This window comes from Apostichopus japonicus, chromosome 22, assembly GCF_037975245.1.
Source record: "Apostichopus japonicus isolate 1M-3 chromosome 22, ASM3797524v1, whole genome shotgun sequence".
Lineage (NCBI taxonomy): Eukaryota > Metazoa > Echinodermata > Holothuroidea > Aspidochirotida > Stichopodidae > Apostichopus > Apostichopus japonicus.
Genome location: NC_092582.1, coordinates 21,935,282 through 21,953,293, shown reverse-complemented (window position 1 = coordinate 21,953,293; position 18,012 = coordinate 21,935,282). Strand labels below are relative to the sequence as shown.

The window sequence follows — 18,012 nt, the reverse complement described above, 5'->3', positions numbered from 1 at the left end:
TATCCATCATTGCAGATTTATCTGTCAGCAATTAAGCAATTAATGATTAAATGAATTTCAACCATTAACTTCGATTGATAAAGGCAAGTGCTCTGCTGGCCAAACATTATGAACCGGTGAGTTTTTCTGTTAAATTACATGTCATTATGATACTTGAATATTGAACCTATTTTGTTGTATTTCGTCGCTCAGATCACAAAACACCCCGATCTCTGCGTAACTTCATCCCATCTGTTATACGAAGGCTGTCTTCTCGTAGCTCAAGCTCGTCTCTGACGTCTTCATCAGAGAGTGGCTCAGGACGAGAGGTAGGAGCAGAATCGATCGCGTCATTCAGAATTGATGAAGATGATGAACCACTGATAAATGTCCAAGAAAATGAAGGTTTGTTTGAAAGATGTATGGAGTGTAATTAATGTTCAGAATGTAGCAGGGTGTAGGACAAAGGATATCACAGGCCAGTAGCACTGGTTAGATATCAGATACGAATATAAAAGTTAAAAATTAACCTTAAAATGAAATGCTATTAAGAGGTTTAACGTTAACAGCAAGTTAGATATGTAATGAAGCTCTTGTAGGCTAGGCTAGGTATATTATGTTAAAAATGTGTGGTAGGCTAAGTTAGGTGTTGATAGTGGTTTATGAAAAGCAACATACTTTTTGAGGTTTGAAACATTTCGTGTGACATTCAGACTACACTACACTGTACTGATTCTTTTCTCATGTAATGTGAACCATGATGAACCCCTCCTCTCAGATCTGATGTTCACAACTTTTGGGACAGACCTTATCATTATAAAAGGGCATGATAGAATGCTGCAATGATGATAAGAAATTGTGTTTGCCCTTTAACAGATAACGATGATGGGACATTCTTCACAGACGAAGGGCAGAGTAGCCATCACCTACGAGGATTTGTCTTAGTAATGAACCAATTTGTCGCCCTCATCATTAAGCGCTTTCACTACATTCGACGCAATCAGAAGAGCCTCTTCTCCACGTTGCTGCTGCCTGCGCTGTATGTCACCCTGGCGATGAGTGTGGCTCTCTCCGCTCCTCATATCAGTGACCTTCCCTCCATCATTCTGAGTCCATCTCAGTACCACGTCTTGGAGTACCCTGACAGCAACATGATCCCTTACATCAACGACGCCATCTCCAACAGCCGCGAAGAGTACAGGACTTATTCCTCCATCAGTGGAGACGTTGGCCCCGTGAAGATCGTCTCTTCCCTGACCTACCCGGCTGGAATCGGAGCTAGCTGCGTCCTGAAGACGCCGTTCAATGGAACCCTGGATAGGCTGGTAGAGATGGCCAACTTCTCCAGCATTAATCTGACAGCTCAGTACTTTGACTCCATGTGTGTGGAGTCCTTTCAGAAAGGGAAACCTCTGTCGAACTACTTACCCAGGACGACCGAAGCGGACGATAACGATGGGTGGATCAACCAAGGTAAGAATTTCAAAACTGTGTTTTGTCCTTGTTCGGAACCAAACACAGGTCTGTGGGCCACTGTGAAAGGGCTGTGTATAGGAAATGATGATGTTGGGATACTTAAATGACATGTTTGGGACTCTCAGCAGTATAGGGACACTTAAATGCTTCAAGTAACAGTAAGTTGATCAATTGGTGGAAGTCCATGCAAAGAACATGCAGTGTTTAACATTGGGAATGTGACCTTTCTATAGAGGTAGTGCTGAGCAAAAGCCAGAAAAAAACAGTCAATGCTTGAAAAACTTCTATTCCATTGTGAATATGTTTATGATTGTAAGTATAAATTATGGTTGTTATTACCACTGGAGTAGAAAATGACATAGAGTACACAAATATGAACTGAAGGGAAGTGGGAAAGAGAGAGGACTGTTTGTTTGGAGTAAGGAGATAGTATGAATAGGTGAGTTTTAATTATTGAAAGTTATCAAACAAACCACATTAGCAAAATGATGCATGTGTCAAATTAATGCTCCGTAGAAAACATAGAAATATGCATCATAGGGGGGGGGGGGTCTTGGAAATCAAGTCTCCCAAAATGTTGAAATTGTTATGGCAATTTTCCTTATTGTTTTACTCCTTAGTTCATGATAGTAGGAACCAACAGTGCAAATAACTGCAAGCCATATCATGTGTTTGTTTTCCATCCAGAGATATTAAAAGGCTTCAATTTCCATCGCTAGTAATCCACGCTTTGTATAATTTGAAGCCGTAATTGTCTACTTGCATGATTCTTTTATGGGTGTATATTCTACACTAGGTCATGACACTGTAGCAGTGCTTTGCAAAACTAACATAAAACCAATTGTAGGCTTAGTCTTGGATAGGTCCATTTGTAATGTGGCCGATACTTCAGCACAGTCAATGCTGAGCAGAATACTACTAGAGTACATTGTCATAGTTTATAATAACTAGCCAAGAATGACCAGGAAAAGAAACAACTTTCATTTTGTTCTTAAACTACTGACAACACCGAAAGCATTGCTTTAATATATACTTGCATCTAGGCTGAAAGTGACAATGGGGGGAATGTGGAATGCTTTGTGCTGATTTAAAGGATATACAAGCCATGGGCTGGTTTTATCTATGAACCAAGTATCTATTTATTGCAAAAGTATGATAGTGTAGGCTGAGATGTGTTTGTTAAATGTTTTCCAGAAGCTCGGCATACTGACAACACTTTAGCTGTAACAACCATGCCAGGAAATGGTAACGTCTGCATTTTGTGCTAATTTAATTGCTAATTGCTGCCTAATATCAACTAAAATCAATTAAATATCAATAAACAGAAAAGATAATTTGCTACCCTCTCTCTCCTTTGATCAGCAGTGGAATATCTCTTGAATTTAATATGTATTGGTATCATTAATTTTTCATCAATTGATGAAAATGTGCCAAAATAATATGTTAAACCTGGGAAGAACTGACTTATTAATTTAGGGATGAAGATTAACTCACATGGCTCTAGAATTGGGGGGTGGGGGGGGGATGGGTGGGGACGGTTGTCTGCCTTCACTATAACAAGTATAAATTTTTATACAAGTACATGAGTAATGGAAAAGTGACTTTGAAATGTTAGACACTGGATAAAAGGAAGAAAATTTATGGTGTTTGGCTAGACAGAACAGATAGGTGGGTTGAAGTTTGGATGTGCAACTGGGTTGAGCTGATAATAGTATGGAAGCTTTGTAATGGTCCAAATGATGACCAAAGGTGGTGGTAGGAGGGATGGGTGGGGTGGGAGGGGGAGGGGTTGGCCAGGTTCTTGTATTGATTTGAGGACCGTACAGTGGGTAGATAGGAAAACCTGCATGAGCATGTGAGAAATGCCAACAACTGCATAAGACATATTCTTTGAAACCCCCATGTGTTATTTTCGGTGTAGCTTCAGAGAAGTCTACCCGGAAATAACTTGTTACGGATCGTCAAAATGCGGTCGTTATGCAGCATTTCCACGACGACCGTCGTCTAGTGCATGCACTTAATACATAGCCGATATCTTTTCTTCTCTCTCCGTCAATGATAATATCTATATATCTTGTATCATGTCCTCTCATTCTCCACATTAACTCAATCCTCTACCAAGGAAATGAAACTGATCATGCCAAGAAAGGTGAGATGATTACTTTCAACATTAATTAGGCCTTGTTTATTTTTTTTATTTATTTATTTATTTTTTTGGCCTCCTTCCTTCCTTCCTTCCTTCTTCGATTTCAACTCTATCGTTTTGCTATCTTTCTTTTTTTCTGTCTGATCTGTGCCGTCAAAAGACTTTTGCTTTGCCATTTGACAATGCTTGTGTTTACGTAATTGCATATTGCACTGCATTCGTTACCTCTTTTGATTTTCCGTTCCGGTGATGGTCTTGGCTACGTGGACTATCGTCAGTACGGTCATAAAAGCACTACCGATTATTTTGAGTTAAGACGCTCTGTTGTTTTTGATGTGCAGTTTAATGATGTCTTTTACATAGGCTAATGAAAGAAGACTTCCTCTGCTCATTTTGCCATGACCTTTACCCTTGCCCCCTGCCCTACCCATCCACTCTATAGATGTCAATGCCCTTACACTCCCTCTGACGTGATAATTGCAAGAGCATTTTTTCTCGAGTTGTTTGTTTCAAGAAAAATTAAAGCCAAATGGTAATGTGGGGAAGAAGAAGCTTAAAAAAAAAATACTCCTCTCCCCATCCTCATCCCCTCCTCCATGTAAATGTTGCTAAATTGTTGTTCTCACATGTTTTGTTTCTGTGATCAATTCCTGCCTCAGATTTATTCACCCCGTCTCAGGTTTTTGGGGCAAAGATAAGTTCCAGCCCTTTGTGTACTATCATTGCTAAACAACAAATTAGAGGGTTTTTGTTTTTTGATCTCTTTTACATAAAAAAAAAAAAGAAGAAGACAAAAAAGAATGCATCAGTCTGTGCTCAGGTTCTTGAGTTGTCATTTGGGATAAAATTCTCGTGATTTTCTATCCGAAATGTTGTCCCAAATGATCTCTTCTCGATTGCATCGGTTTATAATGGGTCTGATAGGTCCCCTTAGCTTGTGACATGAATATATCATTCGATCCGCTGTTTCTTGGTATGATACTTGCCTGTTTTCCTTTCAATAGTTGTACACTTGTATTTATGCGTGGTGGAAGGGTTATCTTGAAAGCTGCTGAAGTGTTGGGTCTGGCGTGTCTGTGTATATATATATATCTCTCTTTAGGCATTGGGTTAATTTCTTATATATTTACTCGAAAGTGTATTTTAAGTATTTCTGAGTCATAGCTTCATAGGGTGGTGGCGGTCTTTGTTTTACAACTCATGTTACATCTCTTTCTTTTGGGGTGATTGTTTCCTTCTTTATATCAGTGCTTGGTGAGAAAGGAAGAAGTCTGGACCAAAGTTGGCAATTATTATTATTAATTTCATTATATTGTACTTTGTTTTAGATGAAATGTTGGAGAAATAAATTCTGCATAATACTTGGTCTTGTATATAAAACCCTCTTTGAGGGTTACCGTCAGAAAGCTCAAGTGGTGGCAATTCAACATCTCAGAGAGAAATGATGCTGCGGGCATCACTGTCATCTTGTAGTGTAAATGGGCCTGCTAAGTCCCCCCCCCCCATGGAACATGAACACAGATGATATTGACAGTCATGATGTGGCAATTATTTACAGATAGAGGGTCTGACATTCAAATAGCCTGGCAACGTCTCCTCTCAGAATTGAGAGGATTAATAAGCTTCCCCTTTTTATTTAATTCTTCCTGTCATTCTCCCCCCCCCCCCACCTGCTTAATGATGTAAAACCCTCACCATGGCCCGTTGAGTGGATTGCTCTGTGAGACCTAAATTGTGAAAAACTACCGTTGTCAAGTCTGTTCCCTCCATGAAATCCTGACTAACATTTCCTTTCGAACTAAATATGTATCCTGCGGTGTACTGTCTTATGTCATGAGACTTGCAACCACTTGTGAACTCCTTGAAGCAAAAATATCAAAGTGATGAGTCCTCGATGAATTATTAGTGACCCAAGTTATTGCTCAAAACTATTATCCACATGGTGGTAATACTGCCAGATTCCTGCTGCAGTATACAGATGAGGAAGTTAAGGTGAAAACAGCTTTGAGTGGGAAGGTTTGATTGTTACAGCATCCAGTGAGCAACGATGCAGATATCATTAACCTATGTTTCATTCCTTTAAGCGTGTACATCAAGAGCTTTGAAGCCTTGTCTCTGTCATTTTCTTTCAACTAAAGCAATTGACCAGCAGTATTGTGTTGATATCAGGAATTAATCCGTTTGAAAGTGTTGCACAATGTTTTCTACAGCACCCATTTAAACTAGTATTAGAGCTAATATCTGTACAGTAGCTTTCATTTATATGGAAGTATTGTTGTTTATTTGGTTGACGTGTTTCTTGTTCAATAACATTATTCTTGATATTTTATGTAGCTACTTGCAAAGTCTGTTCCTCTGCGGTCTTCGATTCCTCAACTGTTGGTTGTTTTTGCCTATTTTGAAGATAGAATATGCTTCGCATTATTATATTTATAATATTATATATTGTATAAATCTTTATTCATTACTTTTGCATCGGTTGTAGTTGGTTTCTTTGTCCATGGTTGTCATTTAATAATTGTATGAATTAACATTCTTAAACGATTCCAGATTCCATTATAAGAATGTTTGGTCTAACAAAGAGCTACATACTGTAGATATGAACAGAGGTATTAAAGCACAAAACAGCTGCTCAAACTGTGGTATATTGTCATATTGTTATGTGACTTGAAATGTAAACATTAATCATTTATTTTGTGTGTTAGGATAAAAAAAAATCCAATATCGGTATATGCATGAACACTTACCACAGGAACTTGATGAGACTTTGCTTACAAACTTTATAACCGTGGAATAACTGCAAGGTTTACCAGATTTTCTCTAAATTTTCCAGTTCAGTTTGATAGATTGGTCCTCCAGTTGACCGCACGGCTGACCGTCTGTTATCAAATTGTAGACTGAAGCTGGTCAGTTGTGTGTGATGTAATTCTTTAGTATAGTGTGATGGGGAGGTAGGATCTTGTTGACTTTCACTTTGCTCCGTAGTTCCTCTTCAAGAAATTCTTGCGATCAGTTGTTACTGGGTAATTCTGAAGTAGTCTTCGTAGCAACATCTTGCAATCATCGCAACAATAGCTAGCCATCCATATAAACTGGCAGTGATGAAAAACTAAAAGCCAACTTTCGATTATGCAAGTTGATCAGTTGACGTGGTATTGGGTAGTTCTGAGCTAGTCTTCGTAGCAACATCTTGCAATCATCGCAACAATAGCTAGCCATCCATATAAACTGGCAGTGATGAAAAACTAAAAGCCAACTTTCGATTATGCAAGTTGATCAGTTGACGTGGTATTGGGTAGTTCTGAACTAGTCTAGTCACATCTTGCAATCATCGCAACAATATCTAGGCATCCATATAAACTGGCAGTGATGAAAATCTAAAATCCATTTTGCAACTATGCAAGTTGCCATAGTAACATCTTGCAATCATTCTATTGATTTGTAGGCATCCATTTATATCTGGCAGCATAGAAACTGGTTTGCGATCACGCAGATTTACGATTATTCGACATTGCTTCATCTTTTCATCATACCATTTACATATGTTATGTAAAACTGGCAAAATTCAAGCAGAAATTTAGAACTGTAATTTTTTTTGAAGAGGAAGAAGAAGGGTGCTAAACCTAATATTATTTATGACATTTTTGTGGCAAATGATCATTTTCATGAATATTGCATTGTGTTTATGTAAATCCAAACTTGATATCGGATCAGCCATCATTTGCAAACTAAAAGACCCTATTGTTCCTTGGTTTCTCTGTCCCACATGCATTTAATTTATGTTTAAGATATTGCCCAGAAGACATCCTATTGAGAGAGGTTACATTTTTCTCAGTATTTAAAAAAAAAAAAAATGCTTACTAACCTCGCGAACAGAAAACTAAAAAAGAGAGACAAAAAATGGTCAGTGGGGGAAAGTTGCAGAGAAAGGAGAATTTCTTAATGTAAAATGTGAAGGTAAGGAAAAAGAAGCGAAGTTTTATTCCCGGAAAATGATGAAGGCACTCCGGTTAATGTTCTCTAAAGTTTTGAGAACAAAAAGACAAAATTAAACCATGGTAAAGTGAAAATACTTTCTTGTGTTGATGGTGGCTAATTAGAATACAATTAAACCATGGTAAAGTAATAAATTGTTCTTGTGTTGATGGTGGCTAATTAGAATACAATAAAAACATGGTAAAGTAATAAATTTTTCTTGTGATGAATGGTGGCTAATTAGAATACAATTAAACCATGGTAAAGTGAAAATGTCTTCTTGTGTTGATGGTGGCAAATTAGAATACAATTAAACCATTGTAAAGTAATAAATTGTTGTGTTGATGGTGGCTAATTAGAACACAATAGAAAGTGATCTTGATAATGAGTTAAGTTTGAGCAATGCCAGTTGTATTTTTAACTTATTTGACAAAAATTTTCTCTCGTTTCATTTATGTTGGAGACTGTTTTGAATATGAGCTTCGCTCTGAATCTTTCAAAATTCTGTACCTTATTTTTGCTATGAAAATTTTCAGCATATTACTCAGTATCACTTCTGCAATGTTAAGCTATTGTTATATTCAACATAATTTGTTGACTTAAGTTTTACTTTATGAATAATTTGTTGATCTCTAGGGTCTCATTCAAGCCATTTGACACCAGAGAAGATATGCTACTGCAAGGAGGATGGCTATGGATTTTCATGCCCGACAAATGTGGGATCGCCATATCCACCGGAACATAAAGTGATTACCAGCGATGTTCTACTGGACTGTAACAACCGTAATCTCTCAGAATACATGTTGTACACTACTGATAAATACAGATTACACAGGTTAGTAAAAAAAGTGATTACTAGTAATCTCTAAGGGAAAGTGCATCGGTGATGAGTGCAGGCTACACTGGTTACATTGTGATTACTAGTAATCTCTCATAGACCCAGCTCTAGACTACTGATAAACAAAGGCTACACCGGTTAAATGGTAAATTTTGACAGCAATGACCACAGGAAGATTACTTATATATACATATATATACATATATATATATATGTATATATATATATATTAATATACATATATTTGTGTGTTTGACCCACAGATATGGCGCACTTTCCTTGGGCAATGTTCGTAAGTTTGTGCCACCACAGTTTAGCAATGATGTTCCAAAGCTGTACCGGAAGATAGCCGTGCGTAATGTTGCCATAGTAAGTTTTTCAGTGTTGCTTCATAAATGTTTGACTAAATATAGACAACATGTTTCCTGTTGTTACAGTAAAATTTTACATTGAAGTTGTTAGTTGACACATTTAAAGCGTAGCTCCCATTTTGTACGAAGATGTAAGTTGTGCCACCACAGTTAAGCAATGATGTTCCAAAGCTGTACCAGAAGATAGCCGTGCGTAATGTTGCCATAGTAAGTTTTTCAGTGTTGCTTCATAAATGTTTGACTAAATATAGACAACATGTTTCCTGTTGTTACAGTAAACTTTTACATTGAAGTTGTTAGTTGACATATTTAAAGCGTAGCTCCCATTTTGTATGAAGATGTAAGTTGTGCCACCACAGTTTAGCAATGATGTTCCAAAGCTGTACCGGAAGATAGCCGTGCGTAATGTTGCCATAGTAAGTTTTTCAGTGTTGCTTCATAAATGTTTGACTAAATATAGACAACATGTTTCCTGTTGTTACAGTAAACTTTTACATTGAAGTTGTTAGTTGACATATTTAAAGCGTAGCTCCCATATTGTACGAAGATGTAAGTGCAGGGGTCACCGACAAATGTAGCAATATTTTCATTTAGTTGTGTCACATCATTGCAGACATCCTGCAAACCCAGCTTAATAACAGTGGTCAAAAATAAATCAACACAAATCGTCTTTCTGTCCTTCTTTATAATGGTTGGATATTTCTATGGTCTTTTACATTTGTATGATTTTTTTTTGCTTCACCCATTTCTTTTTAACCGTTAATGCATGTTTCTGTCTGTCTGTCTGTCTACAATCTTGAAACTAAACTGACCTCTTGTTTCTTCAGTCTGTCTGTCTGTCAGTCTGTCTATCTATATCAATGTACACTGTTACTTCATGACCTTGAAACTAACCTGACTTGTTTCGTAGACTCGCAGTTTCTCATTTTATCGTTAAAATGATTTGACTTTCTTACTATTTTCCTCTACCTTCTAGGCATGGCACAATGATAAAGGGTATCACAGCCTTCCAACCTACGTCAACGTATTAAACAACGCCATTCTAAGAGCCAACCTACATCCCTCCAAGCACGGCAATCCCTCAGGATATGGAATGACGGTTATCAATCACCCGATGAATAAGACTGGATGGTCCCTCACTGATGATTTCATGTGAGCTCCTCTACAGCCTTTTACCTCAGTTAACTGACCCCAAGTGTCTGTTGTATATGTTGTTTCATACTTTTGCCCGGAAAATTGAGCTGTACCTGAAAATTGAACATTCTTATATGGAATCACCAAACCACGTCTCGTAAACAAGAAAAATTGGAAAAGAGCTTCTCTGTACAGAGTTTTGTCAGGAAAAAATTGTGAACACTCACCAAGGCCATGCATTGTGCATTCTGAATCCATAGATGATATAAAAGTAACACGGTTTGCTATTCTGGATGAAGTTTGCTGTCAAAACACAGAAGGAGTCTATAAACAATAACGTCCTAATTTTATTTCATCCCACAGTCAACAAGAATCAACGGAAGTTCTGATAGCTATTTTCATCATCATAGCCATGTCCTTTGTGCCTGCTAGTTTTGTCATCTTCATCGTCACAGAGAGGTCCTCCAAAGCTAAGCTGGTCCAGTTCCTCAGTGGTGTCAGTCCTCTGGTTTACTGGACTTCAAACTTTTTCTGGGACATGGTTAGTATTCAGTTGGTTATATACTTACCCAGGCAAGGATGTAGATTATACTTGCACAAGCAGGAATGGTTAATGTACAGTAGTTTATACTTCCTCCAGCAGGAATGCCTAGTATCCAGTAGTTTATAATTCCCCAAGCAGGAGTGGCTAGCATCCAGTAGTTTATACTTGCTCAAGCAGGAATGCCTAGTATCCAGTAGTTTATACTTGCTCAAGCAGGAATGCCTAGTATCCAGTAGTTAATACTTGCTCAAGCAGGAGTGGCTAGCATCCAGTAGTTTATACTTGCTCAAGCAGGAATGCCTAGTATCCAGTAGTTTATACTTGCTCAAGCAGGAGTGGCTAGTATCCAGTAGTTTATACTTGCTCCAGCAGGAATGGCTAGTATCCAGTAGTTTATTCTTGTAAATGCAGGAATGGCTAGTATCCAGTAGTTTATACTTCCTCAAGCAGGAGTGGCTAGTATCCTGTAGTTTATACTTGCTCAAGCAGGAGTTGCTAGTATCCAGTAGTTTATTCTTGCTCAAGCAGGAATGGGATTGTATGATTGGATGCCAAGGAAGAGAGGCTGAAAGTAAGAGTGTTGGTTCAAATTGAAACATGTTGATAGGAATCAACAGTGGGTTGTACTAGCAGCTGAGCAGTTTAGTTAGTTGGAGCTTCATTGAGCTTATTGTAGAAAACATAGGGCTTGATTCGTATAGAGCAGTTTGCCTGATGGTCCTTTATGATTTTGAGTGTGCAGTTGATTTAGTGTGGTGAAATTTTAATCCTGCCCCTTCCTTGTATGTTACAGTTTGCTAGAATTGTTCACATTAACTCAACAAGTTAACCTTGTTTTCTGCAATCACATTCTGTTTCCTCTTTTCTTGACCAGATGTCTTATCTAGTTCCAGCTGTTTGTTGTATCAGCATCCTAAAGATCTTCGACATTCCGGCGTATGCTTCATCGACCAATCTCCCGGCGGTCATCTTACTCTTCCTTCTCTACGGGTGAGGACAGATTTTTTGTCGACTAGACAAGCTTCCTTCCATTGCATCCATGTTAGACTGCTTTTCTTCATTCGACAAAAGTTACTTCACCAACAGTGCATTTCACAGTACACACAGCAGTGTCGTATTCATGTTCCATGCTATGAATCTTTCTGTCAGATGTAGGCTAGTTCTAAAAAACGTATAAATAAGTAAAGGGAAAAAACCCAACATTACAAAACTATATTGTATCATAAATGCTGTCACATTTTTGAGGACTACTTTTACTTCAGTATAATTTTCATATCTATTATTTCAACTATGTTGTGTTCTTGAGGTTAAAGGTAAATATTGTCATTTGTAGGAGGCTTCTTGACATTCACCAGTACATGTTCTAGGGATGAATGTATTTTGCTATGCATGCTTATACTGTTGCCTTTGTGTGTATCACTGGTGAATGAAACAATTTAGATATTTTAAAGTGCTGGTCAGTATTTCATTTAAATATTTGCAATCATTAGATATGCTTCTTAAATGACCATTTAATGTTTCATATTTTGTGTGCATATTGCTTGTTTTCCTAGATTTTCCATAACGCCCATGATGTACCCAGCTTCATTCTTCTTCAGTGTCTCAAGCTCTGCCTATGTTTTTCTCATCGTAATCAATCTCTTCACCGGTATCACTACCATCGTCGGTTCCTTCTTGTTAGAAATCTTCACCCACGATGACCCGGAAGTCAGTGAGGTCAGTCTTAGGATGATGATGATGATGATTGTGATTGTGATGATGGTGATGGTGATTGTGATGGTGATGGTGATTGTGATGGTGATGATGGTGATGGTGATGGTGGTGATGGTGATGGTGATAATGATGGTGATAATGATGGTGATGATGGTGATATGACGATGGTGGTGATGGTGATGATTGTGGTGATGGTGATGATGTACAGTACATCAGATTCCCCCCCCCCCCCACCCACCCATACTCCCTTCTTTTTATCACAGGTTTTAGTTTGACAAAAGATGACATCTCCTATAAGGTATCAGGTTGTCCGAATTCTTGTTCAGCTCAGGGACAAGTGGTGTCCCCAAAGGAGGTTCAGTCCAGGGACTTCTCAGATTTTAGTTGGTCAGAATTAGACTACTCCTCCAGACCCTGGACACTCTTCAATTAATTTTCAGGCTTCTACCTAAATCAGGGCGGGGAATTTAGAATCCCCCACGCCCACTCTCCTCCATCCCCCTCCCCTAACACCTTTGAAATCCTGTGCATGTCAACTGTCAAAGTTTTTCCTTTGGATCAAGTCAACCAAGTTTCCTTTTCTTCTATTTTGCAGAGCTTTCAGGCTGCGTACAACATTGTGCACAATATTTCACTGATCTTTCCAAATTACTGCCTGGGCAGAGGTCTAATGGACCTAGCCTTCAACGATTACATGAATGAATATTTCATCAAAATTGGTAAGTATTTGAATCCCTTTTTTACCCCTTTCTTTCATTTACTGCTTCAATAGGAAACAAGGGACCAGATACCATTTTGTGTATGAATTGGTATTTGACGATTGGGTTTATAATAAAAAATGAAATTTGTGATGGATGTGATGCATTTGGTATATAGTACTACTTCATCTAAAAGACAATCAAACCTAAGCATCATCATATGGATCAGAGGTTAGATTGGGTCCAGATCGGGGCAGGATAGAGTAAAACACATGTTATCCCGTAATAATGCCTGTATGATAGGATTGTCTTGTGAGGATAAACATCTCACCCAGAACAGGATTGAAAGAGTCTTTAATGTTTCATTTGCAAGTTATCATGGTTTCGTTGACCAGGCTGGACGGAGACTTGAGCAAGTCTAAATATGATGTCATCAAGCCACTCATACTGGGGGAATTTTAATTGTTTTCTTTACTGAATAGAGTGTTCATTGTCTTTGCTAATCGTTTGTAAATAATTTGTTTGGTAATGAGATATCTTTTTTTCTTTCTTTTAGGGGATCTAGACAGTGTCCAGTCACCCTTCCGCTGGGAAATGATGAATCGCATGTATGTTGTCATGGCGATTGAAGGCTTTCTAGCCTTTGTTCTGGTCGTGCTCAGTGAATACGGGTTTTTCTACATGGGAAGGTGAGTTATCGTACATAAATGAGGTGCCTCTGTTTCTGTTTTTTTTTTTAATTCCTTGCCCAAGGTGAAAGGAATCTATGCGATGGTGATGGCATGAGTGTGTATGTGCCTGTATGTGTGTTTGTGACATCTGCGTGTTAATTTCGTAACTCAAAAAGTTTGTGGTGGATTAACTTCATACTGGCTATGTGGATCCGTCTTATTAAGTACAAGAATACTTTTTTTATGAGGATGAAAGATCATTTGAGGTCAGCAGAGGTCAAAGTCTGAAAACCTGGTAAACATGATAACTCAAAAGGCAACTTTTTATTGAAGTTCATATATGGTATGTTGATCCTTCTTGGTAAGGGCAAGAACTTTATTTAAATTTGTGGAGGTCAAAGGTCATTTGAGATCAACAAAGTTCCAAAATCAAAACGTCTAATAAGAGTCTGGACGATCTGCAGGGAATATGTATTTACGGCTGCTACCTTGAGTGGTAGGCAGATGATTTATCACAACACAGAAAAGTCCAAGCAATGGCATGGATTTTCTTGAATTTTTCAGGAGAGTCAATGCTCATAAAGCTCTGATTCCACAAGAAGACGAAGATGTCCTCCGAGAGAGGCAGAGAGTCCTGAACAACGAAACAGAAAAGGATATTTTAGTACTCAAAAATTTAACAAAGGTAACTTTTGGTTTTTGGTTGATTGATTGATGTGATGTTTTATATGACATATTTTCTGATTGGTTGATTCAATTATTTGTTTATATGACATATTTTCTGATTGGTTGATTCAATTATTTGTTTATATGACATATTTTCTGATTTGGTTGATTGATTTATGTGTCTGAAAGTTCATTAGGCCTGGTTGATATTCATTTAATTTCAGATTTTAGAATGTGATATTTATCGTAAATATGAACAAATGTCCAAAGATATCAAAATGCTTAGAATTAACTGTAATCATTTGTTGAAAACAAAGAGGGTGGGGCAGCTTGATTGTGATCTTATTTTGAAAAATATTTGACTCAACTTTGAATGACCGGAGACTAACAGCTGTCTTTGAAGGACTTAAGGTACAGCAAAAATTCTTGTAATAAATCTACCTAATGATGCTTGCGTTTGTTTTTCACAAATATGTATGATGAGCTCATTCTTTCATGTTTGTACTTATCTTTCATAATGTGTATGATGTAGTTTGCCTGTTATAACAAGTGCTGATCTGCCCCCCCCCCTTTCCCCTTTTCAACCCCACACAAAGACTTAAAGTAGTTTTAAGCACAAAATGGGTTACATGTAGAGCTAACTATGGACCCAATTTATAGCCTAAATATGCCTCTTTCCACATCCAATTTTTTTTCAGTTGGGGGGGGGGGGGGGGGATGGAGGTCCTACAAGAGATCTCATGCCCTCATTAAAATCCCAGATTCTTGTCTATATAATCTTAATACTGTGCTCTTTTGCCTTTCAAAATATTTATGTTATAGTTTTTGTATGTTATGAGTATGTTATGAGTATGTTATGAGTACGATGAGTATGTTATAAGTATGTTATAGTATGAGTATGTTATTGAGTATGAGTTAAAGTATGTTAAAATATGTTAAAGTATCTCCAAAAGAAGTCGAGAGATCTCTGTTTATCGATGACTTGATCGGTTTGGGACATTTTACAGATTTACAAAACCAGGAAGCTGGGAAAACATTTAGCAGTAGACGGCCTCTGCTTAGGCGTTCCACCAGGAGAGGTGAGCCCAGATGTTCAAGTTATTTTTCTCTTCTTTATATTTATTTAATAAGAGATTCAAGACTTTGGTGTTAGCTTTAGGAAGTATGAATGTAATAATTGTTTGTATGGAAAATATATTCTGGAAAAGCAAAAAATACTGCTTGGCAAAAGTGTTCCTAACTGTGGCCTCAGGAGTCAAAGAAAATAGAATCCTGGGAACCACCCTTGCCCCATCAGGGGGTTAAATCCTTGTGACCAGATTCTGCATCTTTGGGTAACTAAACTCAGACTGATTAGGGCAAGATTATAGTTCAAATAGCAATTCTGGTGGCAGAAAGTAATGTTAAATTTATACTGAAGGAAGAAATATTCCACAATGTTAGTTGAAAACCCCATCTCAATATCTTTTCCCTAACTCGAGATTTAGTTGATTTGAATGTTACTTATTTTTGGGGGCGCTAAACCTTCTCTTTCTCCAGGAAGTTGGATCGCAATTGGTGGTTTGTCTATGATGTCATTTTGGAAGATGTTCTTCAAAAGCTTTGCTTGGGCTATAATATAATCTTCTTGTTGATTTATCCTTGAAACCTGTTACAATTGGCGGTCCAAGTTCTCTTTATTCAACAACTTTAATGTGTAACTTTTATGTATAAGTACTTGTTTATCTCTGTGGATAAATGATTTAATATTATTAAAAACGAAACAAAAAGTCATTTTCAAATCAGTTGCCTCAATGCCATCATTCACTCTGCTGTTGTCAGACGCATGCTCAAAATATCACCAAATTTGGACAAATTCATACCTTTGTGGTACAAAAACCTGTCAAGATAGGGGTTTCTAACAAAAGATGTAGAAAATGTCCTGCAAGTTTACTATACAATCAGCTTTAGCCACCGGAAATACTTTGGGAAAGTTTGTTGTTTTATGATGAGAGTTATCAATACAAGCAGAGGTGATTTTCATATATTTTTTTTTCTATTTGCACAGTGCTTTGGTCTTTTAGGGGTCAATGGAGCTGGAAAGACAACTACATTTAAAATGCTCACAGGTGACGAACGGATAACCGGAGGTAATGCCTTTATCAGCAATTCAAGGTGAGTGACTCTGGATTAGAGATTTAACCTGATGAGATAAAATGAACCCATAACAGTGAAATTAATCAGTAAAAAATTTAGAGGGCCTGTCTTGTCGATCCTAGCAGGATCTTCTAGAGGCTAACTGGGGAGATCCTGGTAGGATCGTAGAAGCCAGGCTCTCTTAACCTTTACATATTTAACCTACAGAGGCTCTTACTAACAGTTTTTTTCTCTTAATGAAAAGTAATCGAAATTAAAGTTTCAGATAACAAAGTTACCTATGTTTCAAACGGAGTATGTTCTCCTAAAAACTTAAAGTGACTTAGAGTTAAATGTATAAAGTTTGATCCCAAACCTTTCAATGAATGGTGTCACTTTGAAGGGATGGATGATGGTACTTCTTGTTTGGTGAAAAGGCTGACATCTTCCTGCAGATTGCTTGGTAGCACATTATAATATATTTGTTATGTTTTTGCACAGAGAAGCAGAATTTCATTCTGAAAAGTATGTCTGAATGAGCTAATTTTTTGCAATGTTGATGTTTTAGTTTTGAATTAAGACAGCCTTTTGACCCGATTTTGAGCAGTTTTGCCATGCTCTTCAATACTGTATACCCATCACAGTACAAACCCAATGGCTTGACTAACCAAATTTTTTTTTCTTTCTTTTTTTTGAACTAATGATAATGAAAATATTTTAATAAAATTTAATAATAATATGCAAAATGTATAGGTATGGAAATGATGAGAATTTATAAACAAGTCTTGTTTAACATTCATAGTAAAAGCATATAGGAAGTTGTCTCAGCTTGGTTATATGATGTATAATTATTATATAATCCTATTTTTTGTCAATTTGGACAGGTTTTTGGTAACATTATTTAATCAAAATGCTACATTAGAATATGCAAAAAATTTCATGAGATACTAGGAGCAGTTTGGAAAAGAAATAAAAATGAAAATCAAAATAAAATAAAACTGTTAGCAAACTGCTTATCCACTAGAGAGCCTGTGTAAGAGAATGTGTAAAAGTAAGAGGGCCTGACGTTTCGATCCTAGCAGGATCTTCTCAAAGGCTGAATGACAAGTAACAGTAACAGAAGGGACAAAAACATGCACAGAATACAGACAGGTTAATGAGCATGGTGAATACAAAGAGATGGATGAAAGGGGATTAGTAGACAAGGGATGGAGAGAAGAAAAAAAGAAACCAGCAGGGGAAGAGGAAGGGTGGGAGATAAATGAAATGATGGAAAAGAAATAATTAGAATCTGGGCCATTGTTATCGATGAAAGGTATGAACTGTGACACGATACTGTTTTTTTTCTTCAAATTCCAGTGTAAGGTGGAGACTTCATAAAAATATAGGATACTGCCCTCAGTTTGATGCTCTCTTTGAGGAATTGACGGCCAGAGAACATCTGCTCTTCTACTCACGATTGAAAGGAATTCCGAGAAGACAGGAGAGCAAGGTAGGTCATGTTTATTCATTGTTTCATTGTTTTTAAGTGAAGGTCACTTGTTTTGTGAGGTCAATAGAGGTCAAAGTCTAAAAACCTTGTAGACACAATAAATCCCAAAGTGATTATGGAGCCTCCCAATTATCACAGACAGCTAGGCTTCATTGTATAGGATATATCCGCTTGAAAGTGCATTTCTATGACCA

General features: G+C 37.4%; 1 protein-coding gene across 4 annotated transcripts in view; it reads left to right on the top strand.

Annotated features, from left to right (window-relative positions):
- Positions 1-18,012, top strand: part of LOC139963359 (ATP-binding cassette sub-family A member 2-like) — an 84,782-nt gene that overhangs the window by 56,288 nt on the left and 10,482 nt on the right. Inside the window, exons 27-42 of one of the 4 annotated variants that reach the window (XM_071964028.1) lie at positions 193-384; positions 856-1,452; positions 2,650-2,700; positions 3,578-3,604; positions 8,213-8,411; positions 8,678-8,783; positions 9,762-9,937; positions 10,283-10,460; positions 11,338-11,453; positions 12,017-12,179; positions 12,772-12,895; positions 13,431-13,563; positions 14,110-14,230; positions 15,219-15,290; positions 16,259-16,365; positions 17,686-17,818. In XM_071964028.1, coding sequence (XP_071820129.1) covers positions 193-384; positions 856-1,452; positions 2,650-2,700; positions 3,578-3,604; positions 8,213-8,411; positions 8,678-8,783; positions 9,762-9,937; positions 10,283-10,460; positions 11,338-11,453; positions 12,017-12,179; positions 12,772-12,895; positions 13,431-13,563; positions 14,110-14,230; positions 15,219-15,290; positions 16,259-16,365; positions 17,686-17,818 — 2,495 coding nt within the window. The remainder of the gene's footprint in view (positions 1-192; positions 385-855; positions 1,453-2,649; positions 2,701-3,577; positions 3,605-8,212; positions 8,412-8,677; positions 8,784-9,761; positions 9,938-10,282; positions 10,461-11,337; positions 11,454-12,016; positions 12,180-12,771; positions 12,896-13,430; positions 13,564-14,109; positions 14,231-15,218; positions 15,291-16,258; positions 16,366-17,685; positions 17,819-18,012) is intronic. The other 3 variants (XM_071964030.1, XM_071964029.1, XM_071964031.1) reach the window with 3 other exon arrangements.